Source organism: Atractosteus spatula, chromosome 23, assembly GCF_055471065.1.
Source record: "Atractosteus spatula isolate fAtrSpa1 chromosome 23, fAtrSpa1.hap1, whole genome shotgun sequence".
In the NCBI taxonomy this organism is placed as follows: domain Eukaryota; kingdom Metazoa; phylum Chordata; class Actinopteri; order Semionotiformes; family Lepisosteidae; genus Atractosteus; species Atractosteus spatula.
This window is the reverse complement of record NC_142728.1, coordinates 678697-703031: the sequence shown is the minus strand read 5'-3', so window position 1 is coordinate 703031 and position 24335 is coordinate 678697. Positions and strand designations below refer to the sequence as shown.

The 24335-nt window shown below is 44.1% G+C and overlaps 1 protein-coding gene across 4 annotated transcripts in view; it reads left to right on the top strand.

The window, feature by feature from the left end:
* The window catches only part of sh3glb2b (SH3-domain GRB2-like endophilin B2b), a 43017-nt gene that overhangs the window by 1479 nt on the left and 17203 nt on the right, over positions 1-24335 (top strand). For all 4 annotated transcript variants that reach the window (XM_088940235.1, XM_088940234.1, XM_088940233.1 and 1 more), the window contains exons 2-5: positions 8582-8723; positions 14713-14841; positions 21597-21730; positions 22348-22440. In XM_088940235.1, the coding sequence (XP_088796361.1) occupies positions 8582-8723; positions 14713-14841; positions 21597-21730; positions 22348-22440 (498 nt within the window). The remainder of the gene's footprint in view (positions 1-8581; positions 8724-14712; positions 14842-21596; positions 21731-22347; positions 22441-24335) is intronic.

Below are 24335 nucleotides of genomic sequence, written 5' to 3'. Positions count from 1 at the left end.
GAAATGAAGACCGTAAGTCGGGTTACAAACAAGCGGTGATTGTTTTTATCTAGCTTGTTTGGTATTTAGTACGTAATTGATCCAGGGATCTCCTCCAGCCTTTTCTTTAAAGTGTACAGGTAATGCCCCAAACCACTCATTACTTCCCCAAAGCACAGCAAAGTTCTTGCAACATGAAGCTGAAACTTGTGTTGTTGTTTTTTAATTCTCAGAAGAGGATTGATATTATATACTTCGGTTTCTCTAAATTATATGATTTGTGCCTTGGGTGTTGACTGTGCCAGCTTGAACTGGCACGCAGTGGCATGACATCACTGGCTCTCTGGCTGGGGGTTCTGTGTTTGGTAGTGCTTATTAAAAAGCATCGCACCCTAAACAAGATTGCGTGTGCTGTACACTGAGTGTATCGAATGTAGGACTGAGCAGGTTCCTGTTTATGGTTTGCGCCAGCTGTTGAATATTTCTGCAGTACAGATCGGCTGCACTGCCTGTCTGCATCATCGCTGCTTTTTGTGCTTTTGAGTTGTCAGTTTAGAAAACCAGAGTTACTTGACCCTTCGTTTAAATGAGATGTCAAACAAAGGTCCTACTTGACTTGGTTATTAAAGATCCCAGACACGTCTTGAAAGTGTAGGGGTATTTAATCCCATTGTCTTGGCTAAATCCTGCTCTGGCCTTTGACAATCTGACCTTTCTAAACTTCCCTCTTATCTGAATTGATTAAATCATTTCTTGTCTTTTCCTGATCTACTGCACAGGGGTTGCACATATCACACAAGTTCTGTCTTTAGAGCAAATTCCTTTCGTTTACATGGCATTTTTCATCCCAAACAATACCTTGTTTCACCTAGGTGGGTCCTTCAGTGGTGGATGAACTGGGCTCCCTCGTGTGTGGCGCTTCACAGTCTTATGGGGTGAAAAGCACGTTTATCAAGGATGTCGTTATCGTTATACAGCCCAACTTGGCCTCTGAGTGGAGGCATTTACCAGCTGAGCTCAGGAGTATGTTAAAAGACTAATTTCCTAGCTTACGTTGGCAGGCCTGAGGTAATTAATATGGGCAACTTATTCTAAAATATTTTATGTAGCTTGACAAATTGTAGACTTCATGTCCACTCAGAAGATTGGAGTTATAATGCAAAGATCTTCAACCACTTTCTGGCATAAATAGATCTCAGCTGACTTCTTCGTAGGCTTGAAGATGTGAAGACGCTGCCCGGTTTTAGTTTAGGTTTTGTGTTTGTTCTGAGCTGCGATCGTGTTCCCACAGTGTCGTTTAAGCCAAAGCCTGTGGGAGTCACTTATCCTTTTGAAAAGAAGAAAAAAGAATGTAAGTGTGAAGCCTTCAGTTGGATTTCTGCTGGTTTTGTTCTTGTTCTTGATCAGCACTAAGCGTCCTACCCCTCTGGGGTAACAGATCAGTTAATGTCCTGTTTTATTCTGGGATGTTGTGCACAGTTCACCAGGGAAGTGGCTTTAATCTGCTCTCCTTTCACATGTGACAGAGCTTGATTCCTATCTGTGGACCCATGACTGTGGGTTGCTGTCAGATCCATGAGGAATTGTGGTTCCTTCAGTCCACCACACTATGTACTGTAAATAGGTGCCAGACTGGGGGAATAATGTGTTACAGACAAGTGTCTCATCAAGTTAAAGCCTTGTCTTCCTAGATCATTTAAAGATGTGGGAACTGTGATAATGTCAGTCAGAAACAGTCTTGTTGCAAACAGTAACCGGTAGTTTATCTACTTGGAGCATATCCAGACTTATACAGACTCCTTTTTCTGTTTTAGAATGAAGGAGGGGCCATGTGCAGTGAGACTGCAATCTGTCTCCTTTACAGTAGGAGTATAATTGATCAAAGTGTTTTATTCAGCTGTTTCTTGAAGGATCCCATGCTTCAGCATCATGCTTGGATACCCTCTGTGCGCGGTCAGGCTACCACTGACATGTGAGTCTCTAGGTAAGAGCGGTCAGGCATTCGGAATGAGTGGCTTTTCATCAGCGCTGACCTCTTTGTTTCAGAGCAGCCGCAGGGCAAGATCAGTAAATCGAGGAGCTGTAGCAAAGTGTTCCATTTTAACCCCTCATGAATGTGGCGTTTTTCATCCCAAAGGTACCGAGGTGCCGTACATAAAGGAGGGGGGTGGATCCCACCCAGTGTAAAAACAAAAGGTTACATTGTCTGCCCAGAGGCACAGACAGAGTTTGTTTTTTTTTTTGCAAGGGAAGCAGCTGCCAGCCGTTAATAGTGAGAAGCAAAAACTGAAATTCGCCTTCCAGAGAAGCAGCTTTTTATTGATCACTTTAATGCAATATGGAAAACGCCTTCCAAGTTTCAAATTAATGCGGTGGCGGGGGGGCAGGAGAAAACTACCTGGGAATGCGGGCTCAAATCCCAGGGAGGCAGTAAGAGGTGGAGAATTGGAGCCTTGGCGTGGCTCAGGCTGGATGTGTCGTCCGCGGGAGTTTATTGCTGTGACGGTGTGCCAGCTCCTGCCCTCAGTGTGATTGCTACTTGAAGAGGAGTAAATGAGCCCCGAGCCATCAGGCCTGGCCTGGCCGGCCCGCCGGAGCAGGGGCTCGCTCTGCCGATCGGACGCTCGGGCTCGGCTCGCGATGGTGCTGGTTCTCGAAGACAGTGGGGGGGTTGTGTTGTTTAATCCATCCGCCCGTTTTCTGACCACCTGAACCAATACAGGGTCGCGGGGGAGCCTGTGTCGGCAAGCAGCGCACACATTTCTTTCCGTTCTGAAGAAACGCCTCCGAGTCGTCTCCCTTCTGTACACAAGCACTCTTGTGCCCCTCCCAGTGTCTAAATGTTCCGGGGCGCAATCCTTTGATTAGTGTTTTCATGGGTGCCCCAGTCTGCTCGGGGTCTCTGTCTTGGCTCAAGAAGACAAATCTTCTTGGGGAAACTGTAAAGCGAGTTGACTTCCCTCTGTGTTTCTCAAATGTACTGCATGTCCATATTGACCTTAAAATTACGTTCCTATTGCTGAGGCAGTAAGACGCTTGGCTTTTTTTATGCAGCTGATTTAAAGCATCAGTGTTTCATTGTCCTGCAATTCAGGGTTTGCGCTAAGAAAGCAAAGTTTAAAGCAGGGAAATCAGGGTTGCTTTTGATGCAGCACCAGGCAGATCTAGTGATCAAACTGGAGGCTTGCTGTAAGTATACCTCTCATGGTTCCAGCCCTCTCTGACGGTGTAAGTGGGACTGCAGAATTCTAGTCCTGAGCTCTCTATTCCAAGAGGTGAGAGGTCAGCAAGCAGGGAGTCCTCAGAGGCTGTACAGTCCATGTCTCCTGCCCGCAGTTTCTTCATTTGTGTTGATTACGTATAAACGCACAGGATCAGTACAGCCGAGCCCCTTTGGCACCATGGTCCTCAAACACAGCTGACCTGCTGCTGTTCAATTATTAACATCCTGTCACTTGCCTGGTCTAAGGTGTCCACTCTATTGATCCTTTAGTCTAGTCTAGTATGTGTTCTTAAAGGCACATGGCCTTATTGGAGAACAGGGTTCTACTGCTGCAGTGCTGAAGAACCACCAGTTGGCTGTTCCAGGCTGTGCTTACTAGGGGTTTACTGTTGGTGAGAGGTCGGTAGAAAGTATTTATCACATTGGACAACATTTTAATATTTTTTTTTCTATTTGGAGCTGAGTGCTGAGTATTTCCCATACTTTTTTTTAATACAGTGAATATTCCCTGATCTTTCAAGAAATATTCCCATTCCTGTATTGTGGCCTTTGGGGGTGCAAATAATTTAAAACTTTTTACATCTCGGCCTGATTATAATATAGAATTTTTTTAAATTAAAAAATAATTCAGGAGGGTGTACGAGAGAGTCGCATCTTTCTTATTTTGTTCTTGAAATCACTGTAATCATGACTCCCCTGCTATCCCTCTGGGTACCAACACAGAAGAAACTAAACAAAATTGATCTGAAAGCAGTAATAAGATCACTTTATTGGCCATATACAATTTATTGCATGAGGAATTTTTTTCTCATACCCCAACTTGCTCTCCAAGAGACACACAGACAGAGAGAAGCTTGGGGTCAGAGCGTAGGAGCAGTTGGGATGAAGGGCCTTGCTCAGGGGCCCAACAGAGTAGGATTCCTCTGCCAGCTGTGGGATTTTAACCGGCAAAGGAATGGAAGAGGAACTGGCTGGAAAAAAGCTGACCTTGAAACTCACATTCAGGGACAGTGAGAGTTCTCTGCTCGAGATGCGTTCCTCCTCGGGTGCAAACACGGGCGATTAGTCATTCTCTCCCAGCATCCATCGCTTCTGTTCCTCTTCCCTTGATTAGCCGCGGCTCACTGGGCCGGCCTGCGTCCCTCAGCTTGCCCACTTCCCGCAGCGGGTCCAGAACGCCCTGGAGCCGCGGGCCCAGCCGGTGGTCGCGTCGCATTCAGGAAGCGGCGTCTGGTTTGGTCGATTCGGCAGCTCCTTGGGGCTGGAAGAATGGTGCCTCCTGTTGGAGAGGCTGTCTTCTCTGGCTTTCAGTCTGCTGGGTCCTCTTACCCTTCGCTGATGCCCCAGTCAGAGATGCCGCAGGCCGAGAAGAAGGCCTTGTCTGCTACTGCCTTGTAGTCATCAGAAGTGCATTCACTTTCCTTAAGTCCCATCCAAAGTGTTGTCTTATTTATTGTGATGTTGCCCAGTATTTTGGCAGGGCAGTGCATGTGTGCACATACCAGCCTGCGGTGGACTTGCATTTGCATGTCTCCTGAACACACTCAGTCCGCTGACGTGCCACTGAGGAACGTACCCCTGTGATGCAGGTTAGAAGTGTTGCCTGCTTCATAAATACTCTCGGGGGGAATCTTCAGAAGAAGGAAAAGGAAATTCCTGTCACTACTCATTAAGCTGACAGATGGAGTATCAAATTTGACTGCAGCCAGCCTGCTGCGTGAATCTAAATCTGCTTTTTGGTAATATTTGGAGTTATTTCTAGTGATGCCAGGAATTACTGTTCTGTTGGGAGGAAACAAAACAAATACATTTTCAGTTATCACTTGTCTTTTTCCTATAATGAAGTTTTATTCAAATACAAACTCACACTACCTAATTCATCTTCAGGAAAAAAAAACATTTCCTCTGACTTCAAGCCATTAAATTAGCACCTTCATTTTTAACACTTTTGTTTTGCTTCCGAACAGCCAAGTGGTGCAGCTCTGAAGGTCATGCAGTGCTGTTCTGCTCACCCCCTGCCCTTCCTTTATTTCTATACAGAAAAGTGTTTTCCTGTCACTGTGCTGATAGAAGCTGCCTGCATTAGTGAGGTATTGTTTGCCAGCTTGTGTTTCTTTGACAGTGTGACAGGCTGAGTTCATCGCAAACAATGACAAATGCGAGGGGGGTTAATTTGATGAAGGAGGGGGGAGATCATGTCCTGCAGACCTCATCACACTGAGATTTCTGAGAGGAACAAACCAGCAGTCATGGCTATCTGGTCGCTTCACAACATGGCACAGATCTGAACAAACGTCTGTGTAGATCACTTTTAACTGTAAGATGGGGAAAATGCACTTGAAGGGATTAACCAAAATATTTTACTTGCCTTTTGTATAACAAGAAAGATTCTCGTCAGACTAGGAGCGATGACTGACTATGCGCTCCAGCTTTTGGGATTACAGCCCGATTCTGCTGTGGTAATTTTGCACATGGCTTGAAGTGGTTTTTCCTTGTGAATACAGAGGGAGTCATATTGAAAATGCATCCTTCATGCCCACTGCTGTGAGAACTGAAAACTACTGACTGTATTAACCAGGATAGCTTTGGAGGGTCATCTTAGCCTGAGCTGAATATCGACCTTCCTCAGATGCTGACTCACTGCGACTCTGGAGTATCAGCACTGCTTCAACAGCCAGCGCTGGGAGCCCCTGGGGCAGGCTTGCCTCCAGCTCTCCTAGAGTCTGCGGGCCCAGGCTTGTCTTCACCGATCTGTCAGCGTCTGTACGCCCCAGACAGGCGTGGAGAGATCGGCTGTGGAAATGCACAGCCTTGTCTGATGAGCTGAAGTCTGCCTTCAAGGATGACTTTTATCATGCTGGACAATTCCTGCACTGAATTTTGTGTGCCTGGAATTGAAAGAGTTGAAAATAAATATTTAATGCCACTGGGCTGTTAATCCTCAGGGGCACCTCTTTCTAGCCTTGTCTTATCCTTAATCAGTTAACCACATTTTTACTACAGTATAACACAGTTTTTACTTTAAAATTTAGGGCAGGATAAGGAGGTTTTCAGGAATGCTGTTACAAAATCTACACTACAGAGCTAAGCAGGAATGCCCACTTATTATTTGAGATCGCCCAGTTATAGTACCAGGAGCTGTAAATGTACATTACACACTCTTTCCAATTTTGAAGTACAACATTATATACGTCACTGACTTCATATTGATATAAAACAAAGATTCATATTCACAGCAGTGCAGAAGTTGAGATTTGAGAATCATTAATGTAATATTAAGACAGTATCGACTCCTAGAGCTATCGAGTGTCATTAATATCATTTGACACTGTACAGTTGTGGGTTTAGTCCTCATATATCATATTGACAGCTAATATTAATCTTCTGTCAACCTGTAAGCTGTAGATCGTGGTTTTTGCCATAGAGGGTGTTTATTTACTTGTGTTAACAATGTCCCTTGTTAATTTAAACCTATCTGTCTTTACGCAAACTGGTCTGCACAAATCCACTTCCTGTTGTGCATTTTGGGAGAATTGTTTCCTGCCATTGTTTTGGTGTTGAGTCATTAATAATCCAAACGGCCACAGGGATCCGCAGCATGACTGTCACATGGGTCAGGAGGAGACGGGACGGGGTACCAGCACCAGGGCTACCGGCCAGCCTAGTTTTACAATGTGAATATTGATTCTTTTTGTCCAAGTCTGAAGGGCTGAGGCTGGTGGTGGGGCTGTAATGAGTATCCCAGGCAATGTCTGGATGATGTCATATTCCACGTGACACATCACACCTTAACATGCATTGACAAGACTCGCTGTTAATGAAGTTCCACTGAAGTGCTCAATTTCTTCATGGGTTTTTAAAGAATGAAATTCCTTTCCTGCTGCACACCTATGTTTCCCTAGACTCATTTCCTTACCGTTAAACTATAATTATTCTGTAAAATATGCTCTGGTCTATATTAGGAGTCCAAAGCTGTGGTCTTCTTTCCAGCTTGGAAAGCTCTTGCTGACCTAAAGCAGCTCAGATTGCCAGCTTCTCCCTGCTCTTCAGGTGCTGCTGCTTTACAGAGACCTAAAACGCCTGCAGGCACACCAGCCCTCCAGGACCAGGAGACTCCTGCTTTAGAATCTAAAGCCTTGAAGACTGAGGCTTAAAGTAAGAAAATGAACAGATCGTTTTTTGTTTTTTTGTTTTTTATTTGTAAGGAATTACAAATAATTTCCAAACAGTTTTCAGCCAAGAAGTTGCAGCTGTTTAACAAACCCTACCATTTCCTTTGCATCGGTGTCACTTGGCGTTAGGTGACAGTGCCTGATGCTTTGAAAGCATACCACCACTGAATACAATGAGTGATTATTTAAGAATTTTCATGTGAAGTTATTAATTATTATGTGACTTGTGTAGTCCAGTCCTGCATTTCAATCCTGCTCGTACTTATGGGTATTGTACTGAATATTAATCTGGGTTGTGATCTGTATTTGAGAGCTATTGCCTTTACAGATATGTGCTGTTGTGCTTCATCAATTACATATTGTATGTGCCCAAAGCTTGTAAAATGTTAAGTGGACCATACTTCTCTGTAATAGGCTTGTGTTTCTACTCCACTGTTTTTTAGCTTTTCTATTGTTCAGGCCATGATTGCTTTGTGCAGCTTTTTCTTCAACATTTATTTCTGACTGGAGATGATTTCTATAACCCTGTGTCTATCAACACTTGAAACAAAGGGCTTAAGATGTCTTTTCATGCCACCACCATACTGTCATTTTTTTCAGGAAAATTGTCAGCTCAGCAGATTATGGTTTAGGGCGCACGTTGAATCATCGTGTAGTGTTTGAGTCAAACTTCAATGCCATATGGTCTGACATACTGTTTTTACTCATTTTTGTAATTTTGCTCCGGAAACTGAGAAACCATCCTGCAGCTTAAATGCAAACATTTGCTGAGTTTTGGAAGTCTTTAATACCTGTTCAAATCCTAGAAATGCAAAGTGCTCCATAAGTCCCAAAACCTGATGATTGTATTTGAAGAACTGGTTGGAGTTACTATACTGAGAAACATTAAAAATGCAAACTATTCTTTAATTTCCAATGCTGAGAGGCTGGAACACATTCTATATATGCAGCCTCTCTCTATATTTCCCAAAGTAACAGAGTGACTGACTGGCACATCTTGGAATGCTGTACGTTTTGGTAAGGGTGCATCATCATCATCTAAATTTTAAGAAAATCTCTTAGACCTTGCAATGCTAACTCCACTGGAAGATATCCGAGGGTGTTGTGATTCTTGATGGGTTCCTATTGCTTCGTTAGCCTCTGAGTGCGTTAACCGGCTGTGCTAGATGTGAACGTTCTGGGGCTGATGGACGTGTTCCTCCTGCAGTTCACAGAGGAGAAGCTGGGCCAGGCAGAAAAGACGGAGTTGGATGCCCACCTTGAGAATCTGCTGGCCCGAGCCGATAGCACCAAGAACTGGACCGAAAAGATCTTCAGACAGACTGAGGCCCTGCTCCAGCCCAACCCAGGTGAGACGCGCCACCTTTCCGCCTCCTGCAGGCCGAGGAGGTTGGTGCTGGGTGGGTAATCCCCCACTTCAGCTGATTTCAGACATCAGAGATTGAGTAGCAACAATCTGCTGCTTTGCCCTGTTTCAATACATTGGCTCACCCCGCTATCGAATCACGATGACGCTGACCCATTTGTAATTTCTGTTTTTTGTAAAACAAACACCTGGCTTTTGTTTCCCACTAAATGTTGCAAGATTTTAAAGGGTGCTGTGACACTCTTAAATCTTAGACCTGTCGTCTGAAGAATACGTTGGGATAATCAAATATTGAAAATTGACCCTCATAAAGTAGAAGGAATTTTGAGTGGGGGCATGAATCTGAAAAGGGGAGAGATGCCGGTGCTGGTTTGCTTTCTCCTGGTCCCCAGCAGACAGTCTCTTTAATTTATGAATAACGTACATTCCTCAGTGGATAAACAAGAACAGCAGTAATTTAGACCAGCGGTTGCCACCAGTGGTCGGCATAGCTGCCTCACAGCACTGGGGCCCTGGGTTCAATTCCTGGGGCGCTGTCTGTGTGGAGTTTGTATGCACACATGGGTTCCCTCCCGCAGTCCAAAGCCATGCTGGCAGGTTAATGGGTGTCCGGGAAAATTGCTCCTAGGTGTAAGGGTGTCATGCGGGAGATGCAATGGTTCAAAAATGGTTGGATGTTTCCCGGTCCTGGAGACTCGCATACCTGCTGGTTTCTGTTCCATCCAAGGTCTCAGTTACACAACTGAACCTTTACCTGACCTAATAATAGGATTAATGGGAACTGATTGACTGTTTTCAACTTGAATATATTGGAAGTCACCTTTTAACTATTGCATTTCCGAAGTATGTTAAAAACGCAAACTTCTGAGTTGGGGGGGGGAAGGTAATTTGCGAACAATCCAATCAAGCACCTTGTTAATTCAGTCAAGGCTTCAGTTCGGTAATTAAGCTCTGCTGGGATGAAAAGGTGTTGTCCCCCGGCCCAGGAATGGGTTATTGAGCTACTCCGTTAAGTTGATGAGATGTCTGGTGAATGAAGACCATATGTTTACAGCCCCAAGAGTGAGAGTTCAGATACTGTGATGGGTAGTCTATGTCAGGACTCCAGTACTCTGCTCTTGAAGAGCGGGAATGGTAGGTCTCTTTAAACTATCAACAGTGCGAGACCTCACGGAGTTAAAAGTAGCTAAATATAGAAATGATTGAACCAATGTAAGTGTCTGCCCAGGTCTGAGCCTGCTGGTGACTAAAGGCAGGGATCCCTAACCCTGGTCTGAAGATCCCCAATCCAGCAGGGTTTGTAGGTCACCATTAAATCACCACTTGCTAAATATATGGAGCAGTTTCAATGTGCTCCATTAAGCAGATAGTTTGTTAAATTAAGTAATTTGGAGATAATTTAAGACCAAAGTACTGACTCGAGAACCAGAGTTCTTTTAATTGTACAGAAAGACTACACTCTTGATTCATTAATAGCTTTGCAGCTGTTGCCAATTATTAAAAACAAGTGATCTAAGTACAGTATGTGTACAGTATAGTCTGTAGCCCTAAGCCTAACTGGCTATTTCAGAAGATCTGCAAGCCTTGAATGTCCTTAAATGGAGGAGCTGGGAAGGTCTGGTTTAGATGATTAGTCTTTGCTGTTTATCTCTGAGGCTGACCCCATCCAGTCTTCTGCGTGCAGACTGTCATTTTCTGTGTAACTTTCTTGCTTTCTTATTTCTGCCATGTGTCCTTGTCCCATAGGAATCCAGGATCCCTGTTATGGCTGCTTTCAATTTTCCTTGAATTTAAATTTACTCGGGTGACATTAGGCCCAGTGTTGGTCGCCTTATATCTTAAGGAATTCAGCAACTCATTTAAGGCGGTTTTGTCAGAATGGAGATTAGTAGTGATAAAATGCAGTGATAGCAGGTTTTAAGTCCTAGCCTCCTGATTTGTTGTGATGTTTTTGATATCCTGCTGTATTGCCCTAATTGAGCTGGTGTTCTTCATACAAAGGCTTGAAGTAAATAGAGATGTTTTTTTACTTGCTTGCACTAGAAATGTGTTGTTCTTCAGCCTAAGAAAATAGACCAGGAACAACATGGTCGTTGTTAACTTACTCTCACCCCAGGGGCTGGTGACATCACTGCTCTTTCTACTATCAAAGCAATATTGTAGTGCCAAGGGTTTCTGTGGATGAGTGCAAGAATACTACAGAGTTTATCATGTGTTTATTGAGCTGCCTGATTGAAATAGATTCCAATTAGTTGTAAGATTCTGCAACTACTGTTAGGTGTACAATAGCACTTGTATCCTCTGTTGCTTAGATCTATATTTTACATTCTCCTCTAAACTCACATGGAGCAAACATTTTTAATATGCTGACAGCGATGTCATGCATACAGTATATTTATCACCCACTTATTCACTTACGATATATATAAAATGTTTGTTCTGAATGCAAAACAATCTTTAGGGTTTTAGGAATCCTTTATTATGCTTGCTTGGGGAAAACTTTTTGTTTTCTGTATGGGACCAGAGGGTTTTGCATCAAAAATCGAAGCCACAAGGCAAGCTTAGAATTTAAGTCATGCCAGATACAAGCAGAGCTTGTCAGAGCCCAGTCGAAAAGAGAATGCATCAGTTTCTTTACTTTGCGAGGATCTAAAGTTGAGGCAATTGTGCTGTAAACTGCTGTAGTTGTAGAGAGTCCACGGTCTGTCTTAGTCATGAACATGCTGTGTTAAGAGCTCAGACTCTTTCCTCAAGAGTAGGGAGCTCTAATCTATTACTTTCTGATCTTGCATGCTACAGTTGATCATACGGGTAAGTTCACATTTCTTAACCGTAATCCCGTCGGGCTGGGCTTGATCTCCCAGATACGTGTATTGTACTGGTAGAAAGAACTCGTGTTAAGCTGGTTCTTGGTTCCCTTCACTGCTCGGAGATGGTGGTAGAGGACAGGGGTTCAAGACCACAGGCTGCATAAGAAAGCAGGTTTTTCAGCTTGGGGCTGGAGAGATGGAATAAACTGACCTATTGAAGGCTTAATTGGCTCAATGTGATGCTTCTCCCAGGCGAAGAGCTGTTTCTAATCTAAGGAGGCTGTGAAAATCTCCTGCTGGGTTTCAGACGCTGAGCAGCAGGGCTTGTGCTGTTCATTAGGTCGCTGTTTTGACACTTGTCTGAGGCGAAACCTTAAACACCATCCCGTGTTGTGTGGTTGTCCAGGAGAGTTTATTTCTTCACTGTATTTATATTTTGTTTCACTAGAGATCTCTTATACTCTAAAGCACTTGTAATATCCAAGCACTATTAATTAGTTATTACTTATGAATTAACAGCACTTGACATACTAAGTGTTCATTTATCTCGGAGTAGAAAGTGTCAGTGACTTATGACTTGAGACTCCCTTTTGCATAGCAGTTTGATCAATTTTTTTTCTCCACCTGCACTTTCAAATATATTGATAAAACACATGGATACTTCCAATGAAAAATTATTTATTTGAATGCAGATAAATTTACACAGTAAATTAAAAAAAATATTAATTCAGATAGAAATATTGAACAGTGTCCAAAACTGCATGGTGTTCTAATCATCATCAATCAGTCTGGAGACGCCACCGGAAGAGCTACTGTATGTACAGAAAAAAACACTGCATGTTCAAATTGTTGGATATGCGAATGTTTCATAAACCAATATAATCAAGTTTAAAAATTCAGACATTTTAATAATGTAAATAAAAGTTAAATTTGCAGAATTTCGATGTCTAATGTTAGTTCTTTATTTTCATAAATTAACAGATTTACAGCTGTGAGGTCCAGTACGTTTTTTTTGTTTGTTGTAGTTTCAGATTTTTCTCATCATAAACTGCTAACATGAAGGTTCTTCACTGTTTTGTGAAACCTCCTTCTGGTGTATGGAGGTAATGAAACGCATTTTCTTCAGCCGCATGGTTGGGTGAACAGTGACGTTCTGTAAGTCCTTTGCTGCTGTTTTATTTCTTCCTGTAGAAGAAGCAACGCCAGTCTTTGACAGTTGGCCTGTTCTCTGTCTGCCGCTGGGTGCTCTGTTTGGATGGGGAGGGGTAAATAGCCAGATACCAGCTAACACCTGTTCTTTGGCCAGTGGAGCCTGTTGATAATCGTCTGGCAGCACAGGCTGGCTGGAGAATTATCAAAGCCTCCGATCGTTTTACAGCACAACAGACTGAGAGTGGCACAGAGCTCACTGCCTCACAGGTACAGTAACTACGCGGGTTGAATACGTCCAGTGTGCGTTTCATAATCCGGGGGTCGGGTTAACGTCCTTGTTGACTCTCCAGACACGGGGCGATGGCCGAAACGAAATCAGTCAGGTCCAAAACGGTTCGCCATGTCCCGAGGAGTGGGAGAACGGTACAGGCTTTGTCACCAGTGCGTTCTGTGCATGGTGTCATGCAGGGCTGTGGACATGGAGATTGGCTTTGCTCTAGATCCCTCCTGCTCTTCTAGAGCTAGCAGTGGAGGTGCTTAGCTGGTGTCCCTTAGGTTGCAAGCAAGCCTGTTTTACTGTAGCCTTCCTGATGCTTAATGACAATATTCTAGCCATGTGACGGCCAAGCTGTACCGCCTACATGCTCTGCCCCCCAGCCCATTCCTCTTCCTGGCAATAGGATACGTACAGTTATTAATCAGCAGTGAGCTACGCAGTTGGCGGGAGCTTTTCCTCTGTCGGAAAAGCCAGACTGCAACAGCTTGCAGCTTGCTCTCCACAAATCTGATTCAGTGTGCAAGCACTCTGAGCTGTTTTTCTGCCCTGTCCTTGCTCTGTTTTATTTAAGTATTACAATTGTTAAAGCCAGATGTGAGTGCACTTCAAGTAATAAAGCAACTAGGTCCAGGTAGAACCAACTCGCACAGACTCACTTAAAATTAAATGTAGGTATAATATCTTAGCAGAAGAATGTAGTTGAAATGGTTTAACTAACCTCCCCAGTGTAGCGTGTACAGTAGTCTAATTGTTGCCAGGATTTAAATCAGGAATCCCATAATAACCAGCACTGGGTCACTAAGAATTGATTGGAAGCTGCCATCATGTTGATTTTCTCTATAAGATATGCACAGACTTTACACCTGAGAAAGGCTTAAATTGCTTTAATTGGACTATTTCAATGCACAATTTTAAGTGGTTGAATATTCCCTATCGTGTGAACAGGAAATGGAAACCCCAGACCTAGTTACTGTAATGCTTATTAGGTTGCCTGGTTAGATTAGTGGTCCACAGCCTTATGAAGGATTCCAGTAAGTTAGCTTTGCGTTTCAAACACCCATGTACAGCAGTGTTACTGTAGCCATTCTCAGTGTTGATTAAGGTTGCTCTTGTATTCTTGACTGTGTCTTTGACATGCATGCTGTTGTCATCTTTGTTTTGTCTTTTTCTGTGTTCTGTGAAAATATGAACAATTATGTTCGCGAGGATTTAAAACCACTGCAAAATTTACATAGATTATTTTTACAAAATTAAGATTATCCTTAATAGCCTGATGCCTTAAGGATTGAAGCAATAATACAGTTTAATTAAATAAATGGCAATTTATACATTTGCACACAATCATGGATAACTTCTCGGAGTGCTCTGGAGCCGGGTTGACTCTCGCAGACGACCGGATCAGCCCAATGCAGTTACACGGTGAAACAAAAACAGTGCTGATGCAATATTAAACACTTTGCAAAGTTCTGTGGAGGCCCTTCTTTTATAGCCAACGGTTGTGGACATCTACAATGACAAAAGGCTTCTTAATTTCGTCACGCCAGTCTGCAGTCGAATGAAGCATGCCTGCTGGCTTCCTTGTGAAAGGGTCCGTGGCATGGCTTGGGTGGTCTGAAAGACCCTCGTCATGTCCGGTGGTGAGCAGCACAGACCCAGCCCTCCAGACAGCGGATTGATTATCCTGGGCCGCCTCCTCCAACACCCCTCGTGTTTTCTGTCTTTGCTCTGTCCAGGTGCACGGATCGAGGAGTTCCTGTTCGAGAAGCTCGACCGGAAGCTCCCGTCTCGGACCACTAATGGCGAGCTCCTGGGCCAGTACATGCTGGAGGCCGCTAATGACTTCGGACCCGGAACGCCTTACGGTCAGTGATCGAAGTCCGGAAGCATGCATTGCCTACTGTACTTCCAGCAAGAAGCTCACCTGGTGATTAGGGATTCAAAGATATATCCCCCCATTCTCCTTGTCCAATGATTTTCCTTCCTGATCGCCTGTGACGCCCTAGCCCCTGCAGTAAGCACCAAGGTGTTGTGACGAAGCTTGCGTGCTTTCACCTTGGCGATTTTTACTAAATTATATGCTTCGGTAGTCTTGATGTTCCTTGTTGGCCAAGTGCAGCTGTTTCTTCTCGGTCTAAGTGAGAAAACTGCGATCACTCAGAATTCTGTAAATTACCCAGGTCTTGTATCTCCACCACAGTCTGCCTTGAAGTGTGACATTCTTGGCCACACGTTTGTTGCAAGGTATTGAAATGCACCAGCCAGCAAATGTTTCCTCCCAGAACTTTGCTCGCTCTTTTGTGCGCCTCTCTCTCCCACTCCTCTGCCATCTGGACTCCCAGTGGGTCTTTGACCTCTCCTTTCCAATGAGCTTCTGCTGCTGTAGAGCATTTGCCAAAGCAGAGATTTAACGGGCCTACAATAACAAGGCAAAATAGGGCACCCCTCCTACGCGCTCTGCTATAAATTTAAATGTTTGCACTAACCACTCCACGCGTTATTAGCATTACATTTGGTTTGTTTTGTGATGTTCTGTCGCTCGCTTGCTTTCACGGTAAAGGAATATAAAAATGAGACGCAAAGCTGGTGTTCCTGTGAACGTTCTTTCACGAGAGGAAAAGCAGATGTTTCGATCGCGCTCCATCTCTTGTTGCCATGCTTTTGTCCTGGCAGGTCCATGTAGTTCTTTTGCCGGACTCCAGCCAGTATTGTTCTGTCTCGGTGTTGCTTGCTCGGTTTTTAGACGGGCGGTGCTGAGGCCGTCGAGCCCTGGCAGGAGTCCTCCCTCTTCAGTGGGGGTTTGACGAGGCTCTGAGCTGTTCTTCCACTCGTGACCCTACTGCCTCTCCTCCCTCCATCATGCCAGGAAATCAATGTCTTTTTTTCCCTCGCAAAAGCAGAGAGCAGAAAGGCAGCTCTAGAGAATCAATAGCCCACGTGCTCTGGCCTCTTCAACCGAGTTGTTTGCAAAAGCTGTCTCCTCTTTTTCCCCTGAGGGTGATGGAACTTTTAGGGGAGAGAAAAATCAATCTACAACAGCTGAAACCACTTGTGTTGGAATTCCATCCATCCACCCTTCCGTTCTCTAGCTGCTTCATCCAGTTCGGGTCGCAGGCGAGCCGGAGCCTGTCCCATCCCAGCAAGCCACGGGTGCAAGGCAGGGTACCACCTGGACAGGACACCAGTCCATCGCAGGGCACACACAGACACTCACACCAGGGCCAATTTTTCCAAAGCCAAATAATGTACCAGAATGTATTTGGACTGTGGGAGGAATCCAGAGCACCTGGAGGAAGCCCATGTGAGCACGGGGAGAACATTAAAAGTCCACACAGACAGCAGCCCAGGAATTGAACCCAGGGCAGGGCAGCAATACTAACCTCTCCACACCCCATGCACCATAGATGATGTGGCCTGTTTGTTATGATCCTGGGCGTTCTCTTGTTGATCTAGCATCCGAATGTGCTTCCCCACTTGGTGCTCTGAAGACGATGTGGTTTCAGGTGGCTGGATGCACAGGTGCCAACACGGACAACACGTAGTCTTCTGCTGTTTAGCAGTGCTAAAGTATCACAGACATTTCAAACTCTTGTCTGTAAAAGGAGGTTTGTCATGGCAAAAATTAAAACCACTTTGAGCTGAGGCAAGACACTTTAACAAGATATGAACGGTGATGCCTCCATTAAAACATCAGTTACAGATCTTGGTAATCCTGAAACCTTAGCCGTTTTATTTCTGTGCCAACCGGTTCTCCCTGCGCTGTGTGGAAGCAGGCAGGCTGTCAGGCTGTTTATGACGAGCAAGCACAGCGCCTCTCCCACACACTGCAGCTCTCAGCAGGACTCCTGTGAGCAGCAGTCACTGCGTCACACAGCCTAGGCAAAGACAGAGGTGGCGAGAGAGGCGCTTTGTGGTGGTGTTTTGCTAAAATGCCCAATTTTTGTTTTCATCTTGTGTTCAACTGAAGACCTCCAAAGTCAGGATTAACATGTGATGACCAAGATAAGGAAGGATTGTTCTGAGGCTGCAGTGCGAGTTCAGCCATTTGTACAAACCTGAGTTGTTCTGATTGACGGAAATCATCTGTGAAGGACGTGGTGTGTTCAGTTCCCTGTACTTGTCCCTTGTTATTCATTTAATCAGCATCTTTATCCAAGGTGATGCTCCTTCAGAACAATCACTGGACTGTAATAGACTAAATGCTTTAGAGTTATATACTGTACTTTGTGCAGGGTGGTATGACAAAGAAGTTTGCAAATCAACTATAATTTATACAATAGGAAAAATACTGCAAGATGCCAGAACTAATGAAAGCACAAATGAGTCTGTAGATGCTGTCCGTACAGGTGGGCGTGGGGGAAGTGTTGGAAGGTGGTGCCAGTTTTCTAGTCCAGCCCCTGGGCTTCCAGCAGGAGTGTGAAGACCACAGACAACAGCGCAGAACTTCACACTTCTCACTGTGGATTCTTTACAGTTGGTTAAAGAGTCATGCCGCAGACGAAGGCTTGTTTTAAATCGGTCATTAATAGCTAATTCCAGGCTTGTGACCTGATGGCAGCTTCTCACAGGAAGGTTGCCTTCACTTGCTGTGAAATGAATTTGTCTTTGCCCTTTGGTTATCATTAGTTTCAGTCTTGGTTTTTGTCTTAGGCTTAATGAAATGAATCACATTTCATGTTTAAATCGCAATCCTACAGAACCTTGAGTGCAATTTAAATCAGCTTTTACTGGTGAGCACCTTTTTTAAAATGATTGTTCCCCCTGAAATATTTCTCGAACGACAGATGAAATCTACAGGAATAAGTGGGCTTTCAATATTGAAATGGTGGCAGGCACAGAGATCCACTCCACTCCTTCCAACAGTGTCTGGATGGGCACTTGTCCTAATAAAGGCTGTCTCCCTTAGCGAGAGCACAGCCTAGCGATTTATAACAGCTGTTTTGAAGGCCTTCTTCACCTTTATGGAAAAGAAAGGCTTGTCTAGTGGTTAGAGAAAGGCTAAAGGGCTTTACATGTCACAGGAGGTTGCTATACTCCTAGCCCATTAAATTGTGTTCCTTTCTCCTTTTAAAAGTGGAGAATCACATCAACGCCCACAACAGCATTATTAATTGGGCTCTGCCCATTCCTCTGTGTGTTCTTATCCCTTATCAGAGAAGAGTATTTTTAGGAAGTGTATTTGGTTATACGCACAATAAACAGATGGTGTGGTTCGTATCAGGAACAGCAGAATGTTTTTGTTCTTTGTTTTATTTCCAGAAAAACATTGCCTGCAGACACCATGTTGCCTTTGTTCATTTATGGCTCAGCAGCTCACTGTGTTTCGGTCCAAGCTTTGTCTTCTGTGGAGAGTGGAGTTACTTTGGGGAGGCATCCATCTTCGGAGACTGCTTTTTTGTTAGGCCTTGTCTTTGGGCTTCGGCTTTGGCTCTTGTTTCTCTGTTAGTAATTTAGATTTGGGATGCTAAAAAAACCGGGGATCCTTGTGGCTCAAACCTAGTTGTATTGAAAGTCATAACTGAAGGATGCTTTGGTTTTCAGCATTTCAAATTAATTTAATTAGCCAGGAAAGAGTTTTTTTTTCTACACTCTCTAAATTGCAGTAACTGCAGGCAAGATGCAATGCAAAGCAAGAGCATTTATTAGTGTGTATATATGGCTTGTCATTACTGAAATATTCTCAGCACACATTCCCTAAGAAGCAGAGTTATTTGACCGGTTACTAGCTGGGCTGTTAAAATGATTACCCCTCATGCTTGAGGTACTGTATGTACTGTAGCAGGAGAACTCGGTGTGTGCTTAATAAACCACTTCTTTAGTCACATCCCTGTTTATTCGGTACTAAACTCTGACCTTCACCCCCTTCTCATCATTGTCGTGCTGTTGTGTGCTGTGATCTACTGGCACGGAAGAACAGCAGGGTTCTTTGTGTAACCTTTGGTTCATCTTGGCCATCGTTGTGTTGTGCAATAGAAATGTCTACAGAAATCAAAGTTAATTCTTTGGTCACTCTTTTTTTCATGTGATGCAGGGTGTTTGGGTTGAGAAGTGGTTAATACTGTATATAATGGCCATAATAAATAATGATGGGGGATGCTCAGACTGGAGGTGACGTAGTTTGTGGAGTTCCCACGGGCAGCTATACTGGGACCAGTGCTCTCCTGGTTTGCTGTATCTGGTTTACTGTTACTGTTTCTAGGTGAAAGCACTACATTAGTAGGATTAGCAAACACTGTGGCACATAAAATTAAAAATGATGTAGGTAAGGTTCAAGACTGCAAGCACCAGCTAGATGTTTAATCTTGACAAGTGTAGGGTTTGCATGCAGGTAGCAAAAACTAACTACAGATGCATAAAGGGATACATGGAGCTAGAAGAAGCTATTTATAAAATAAACTTTTTAAAAAGGGTTGTACTGTATGTTTACACATCATTTCCATCTTCTAGAAATTGTGGGGAATTAATAACGGAAAAAATAATAAATGCCAGCAAAATCTTAGGCTTTAACGCCAAAAGCACAGAATTTAAATCAAGGATGATATGTAAAATTGTATAATGGAACAGTAAGGCCTCCGTTAGAAAACCTTCGTCGAACCTTAGTCCCACTCAGGCATGTTTTGGGGTCCCTGTTTTGCCCGCCCTGGGCGAGTGGCACAGCAGCAGTTCGATCCAGTTATCCAGAGGAATCCATCCCTCATCCCGGCCGTTCCCCCCCGAGTTGTGGAATGACTTTCAGGGGAGAGCGACGCACGCAGGCCAGCGCTTGAACAGCTCCTTCTGCAATAGTCCTGAAGATAATTAGCTTAATAGATTGCTGTGGAGCTGGGGATCAGCCTAAGAACGAGACATTGAATTTAATAAAATAAATTCTCATGTGATGGGAATGCTCATGATTATTTGTAGCACTTGTGGTGTGTGATTTATACGTCCTTCTCTTCAGTCTCTGAAGCATTACGTTCACAAGAGCCTCCTTGTTCCTTGCTCGGTACAGTGTTCTAGGTATGCCCGTTTTTCAATTACATTATCCTTCATGACTGTAGAGTAACTGCTGGGCAGGCCGGGAAAGGCATTACATCACCGTTCCACTTTGCTGCTCGAGTTGTAAATAATTGATTGCAGCGCGCTGTGAAGATTCTGGTAGTTAATGCCAGAGCTGTGCAGCCTGCAGGAATCATTCTTATTGAAGGCAGGAAAAAACAGGGTTTTTTTATTATTATGATGCGCTAAAAATAGCCTCATGACAGCCTCATGTCTGAGCTTCATGTTTTGTTGGATATTCATACTTTACTGAGTTTTAGTCTTTAGTGTAGACTGTCAAAACAAGGTGTTCAGTAGGTAAGATCATGGCTGAAGCTCATGCCCTGGGATCATGGGGAAGAGCTGGATGAGATCTTCTTCATAAGCCACCAGCAATCCAATGTGATTGACTGAATGGTCTTTTGTTAGCATTGCTTGTTCTCTTTTTGTCTTGAAAGTAGCTGAAGAGTCTTGTCTCGAAGAGACTCTTCCTGTCAGTGGTGATGGATACTGTGTGGGTGGGACATTAGGGCCCTGGGTTCGATTCTGGCCCTGGAGTTTGTCTGTTCTCCCTGTGTGTTGTTTGGGTGTGCGACCTCTAGGTGCTGCAGTTTCCCCCTGGAACATGGTGTTGCATGCACTTGGAAATTGAGTCTATTTTGTGATGTAAATTGGAGGTTTTATAAGTTACTGTGTACATTTTACTTTCATTGTGGTTTGAAATGCCCTCATCAATTTGGATTCTTTCTCACTCCGAAATATAAAAATTGCCTTGCAGTTCCCCTTTTAAAAGAGGAATGACACCACTTGGCTCACTGGTCCCCAGGTGCTTGTGGTATTTCTGAATTTGTTTTTAAAGGAAGCTTAGATTGTTCTTGAAATATTTATCAGCGCAGCTCAAGTGTGGGAAGAAACCAGATGAATTACTTGTGTTCTGGTCACGATGTTGTAGAAACTCTTATACTAGGATGTAATGTATATAAAAGTGAGCCCCTAACTCATACTGGGAAGCTGATGAGCTCTGGCTGGAGGATATACTGTATAATTTAACAGACGTGGCATGAAATGTCTGCTTTGCTTTAGCACGACATTCTTAAATTTGATGTGCAAATGTAACATATGATTAATTCCAGAGGCTGTACATTCCCCGATCTCGCAGTTGAGCGGAATGGATTAATAATGCATTTATCCCATCGGGGAGAGGGGGGGATTTAAAGTGTCTCCCTGCAGATTGTGTGAGCGTCTGACATGCATAAAATGTTCACCTTTTCCCTCGTTTCACAAGTGGTGACTGCGTGACCCAGTGTTGGCAAAGCTGTCTGTAACCGAATCGTTTGTGCAGGAGGGTCCAGTCCTGGTCCCGCAGGTGTTCATACCAGCTCCGCTGTTAACGGGCTAAACCGTCAACTGAAGAGCTTCTCCCTGCAGTCACACCAGCCCTCTGGGTTCTGGTGTTCAGCTATACGTTTCTCGATGTGTGTTTTAGCATGCCCTGAGTGGTTGCTGTATTTTGTCTTTGCACTGGGCTGCCAGGCCTCGAAGGCCCGTCGTGAAGGCTTGGCGGCCTGAGTGAGCGGCCTCTTTGCTCGTTGCTCTCTTGCAGGAAGCACCCTGATCAAGGTGGGGGAGAGCCAGCGGCGCCTGGGCGGCGCGGAGCGCGAGTTCATGCAGGCGGCCTCCATCAGCTTCCTCACCCCACTCAGGAACTTCCTGGAGGGGGACTGGAGGACCATTTCTGTGAGTGTGGGCGCATGACCCCAGTGCTGCTTGTCGCTGCTGGTCCTGCAAAACCGCACATCCAGGGAGCCCCACATGGCTGTCGTGTCTCGTTGCAGCCTGTAAATGGAAAACGTACAAAAATATTAAGCCTTTCTATCTGCATATAAAAAAAGCAATGTCCTGGACAAAACAGCTTTAGTTTTCTGATCTAGCTGCTAACCAAAGGGATTAACATTCGGTTCATATAAGACAAGCTTCCTAATGTGGACTGGATTGTCTTCTTTGAGGTTTGGATATACTAGCCTCCTCAGTGCATTGTTTTATTTTATTGAAATAGTAAATGGGAACAAGAAAAATGCAAAGCACATGTATCGGTTTCTTGTTCTGTATTGCTGCGTTGCTCAGCCTGACACATTACCGTCACAGACAGGCTGCGTTCTGCAGAGGAATTTGAGAGCAGAACTGCGATGGTGGCAGCCTGTCCATCAGATGCAGAAAGAGCAGAGCAGTTTGCTAGCAAGCACTTTTAATGAAGTTTAAAAATAATTCGGTTTTCTGTGTTTTTTGGTCTGAATCCGAGTAACAAAGCCAATCCCCTGGTATTCCCCTGTTCCTGTCCTTTTTCCCTCCTGCAGAAGGAGAGACGTGTCCTTCAGAACCGCAGGCTGGACCTGGACGCCTGCAAAGCCCGGTTAAAGAAAGCCAAGGCAGCAGAGGCCAAAGTGGCGGTGAGCCCTCGCTCCGTCCTTCTACCCTTCTCACAGCAGGCTTGAATTCCCACGTGTCCCTGCTCTTCCATTTCATGCTCCTTGCACATCCTACTCCAGGGATGACATTCAAAGCTTCTGTCTCCGTGCAGAACACGGTGCTTCGTTTTCCAGATCCCATGTTAAAATGGACAAAAGAAAATTAATCTCGCTTAACGTCTCAATAGCTACATTGCCAGCAGATCTGCACCTCCTGCCCCCCCCGGCTGCTTCCGGAAAGGGAGACGGTTCCAGTCTGGACTGGAAAGCTTTGACAGTCGTTCCACTGCCTTCCAGTTGGTTCTCTGTTGCTCTTTCAGCCGAGGCGCCACTCTAGCTGAGAGATCAGTAAAAGCGAAGGAGGTCCTGCAAGTGCACGCGAGGAGTCCCTGTTGGGGATGGCAAGACTGAAAAATGTACAGTGGAGCCGTGACTCACTTTGGATTTTAATGTCTTCTAGCTAAGGTTTCACTAAACAGCTGCAAACTATGTCCCTGGAGTAATTTCTTCAGTGTGTTAGTGTTTTTGTTTATGGAACTTTCAATATCATAGTAACTATTGAGTTGAGGGAGCAACAGAGAAGCACAAAGACATGCGTGCTGCTTCGGAAAGCACACAACAAGACAGACTTGAAATGGCTTGAAAACTGCTCCGTTAACACTTTCAGGCTGGAAACGCAAGCGATGATATCTAGACGCATTAAATGGAATAAAGAGGAAAAATTCTGTTCTCACAGATGGGGATACACAACCATTTGATAACACAGAAAATTACAAGCATTGCTTTTTTTTTCAGGAGGCAGTGCACTTTAAACCAGGCTTTATATATTTTAAATCGGCTATTTATCTGACTAATTCCAAAATGATAATACTTTAACAGTCGAATTGTATTTTATGGAACCTTATTAAGTGATAGTGCAGCATAATTGAACAATCCTCTATACTGAGTGTCCTCGAAGGCACCGAAGGCTCCAGCATGAAGCTAATGCAGCAGTCTTAACAACCAAGATCATCTGCACTACGACTGCAGCCAGTAAGGTGTGAGATTAAAAATACATCTCAATAGCAAGCATACAGTATGGCAGGTCAGAGAGTCCAACAGTGCTATTTAGGTGTAGTGTAGTGTTGAGAAGGGCTCTGCAGGTGATAAGAGTTTACAGTATGCGAGAAAGAGAGATCAGAGGATCTGCAGATATAGTGTGTTACTGGTAAATCTGGAAAAGGATATGCTGAGGCTTAAGTTAATACTGCCTTGTCTTCTTCAGCAGAAACTGAGCTTGCAATCTGACAGTGCCACACCTTGCCAGTGTTGTGATGGTGTAGCTGTTTTTTTTTGTTCACCAGCTTGCTAGCTGACTAGCTTTCTAATGGGGCAAATGTCCAGCTTTTTGGTTGATGCAGGTCAGTCTGAAAATGTTGGCACAAATAGCCCCGAATTATAGCAGCAGAGAGAATGTAACCTTTTACTTTTTTATTGGAACTAACTGTTTCTTCAGCATGGCTTGTCTTTAATACTTTAATATGCCACAACCAAAGGGACCCTGAGCCTCACAGAGACATTATTCTCCATTGTGGTTCAGTGGAAGAAAGCCAATACTTGAACCCAGTTCGCTTTGAACATTATTCTGACGGTGGTCGGAGGGTTGAGCTGTATATGGGACTTTAAAAAGAGCTACCATAAATAACAAACCTTCAACTTTTTGAAAGAATGAGACCACAATAGAGTAGTATATGGAAAAACACCCTAAGTTTTTATTCTTTGAATTCTTTGTTTTCAGTTCTGTTGAGTTAGTATTAACATATATATGTTAACTTGAGACCTACAAATAATGGGGGAAAAAAATGAAAATAATAAAACTTCGGAGTAACTGGATTTAT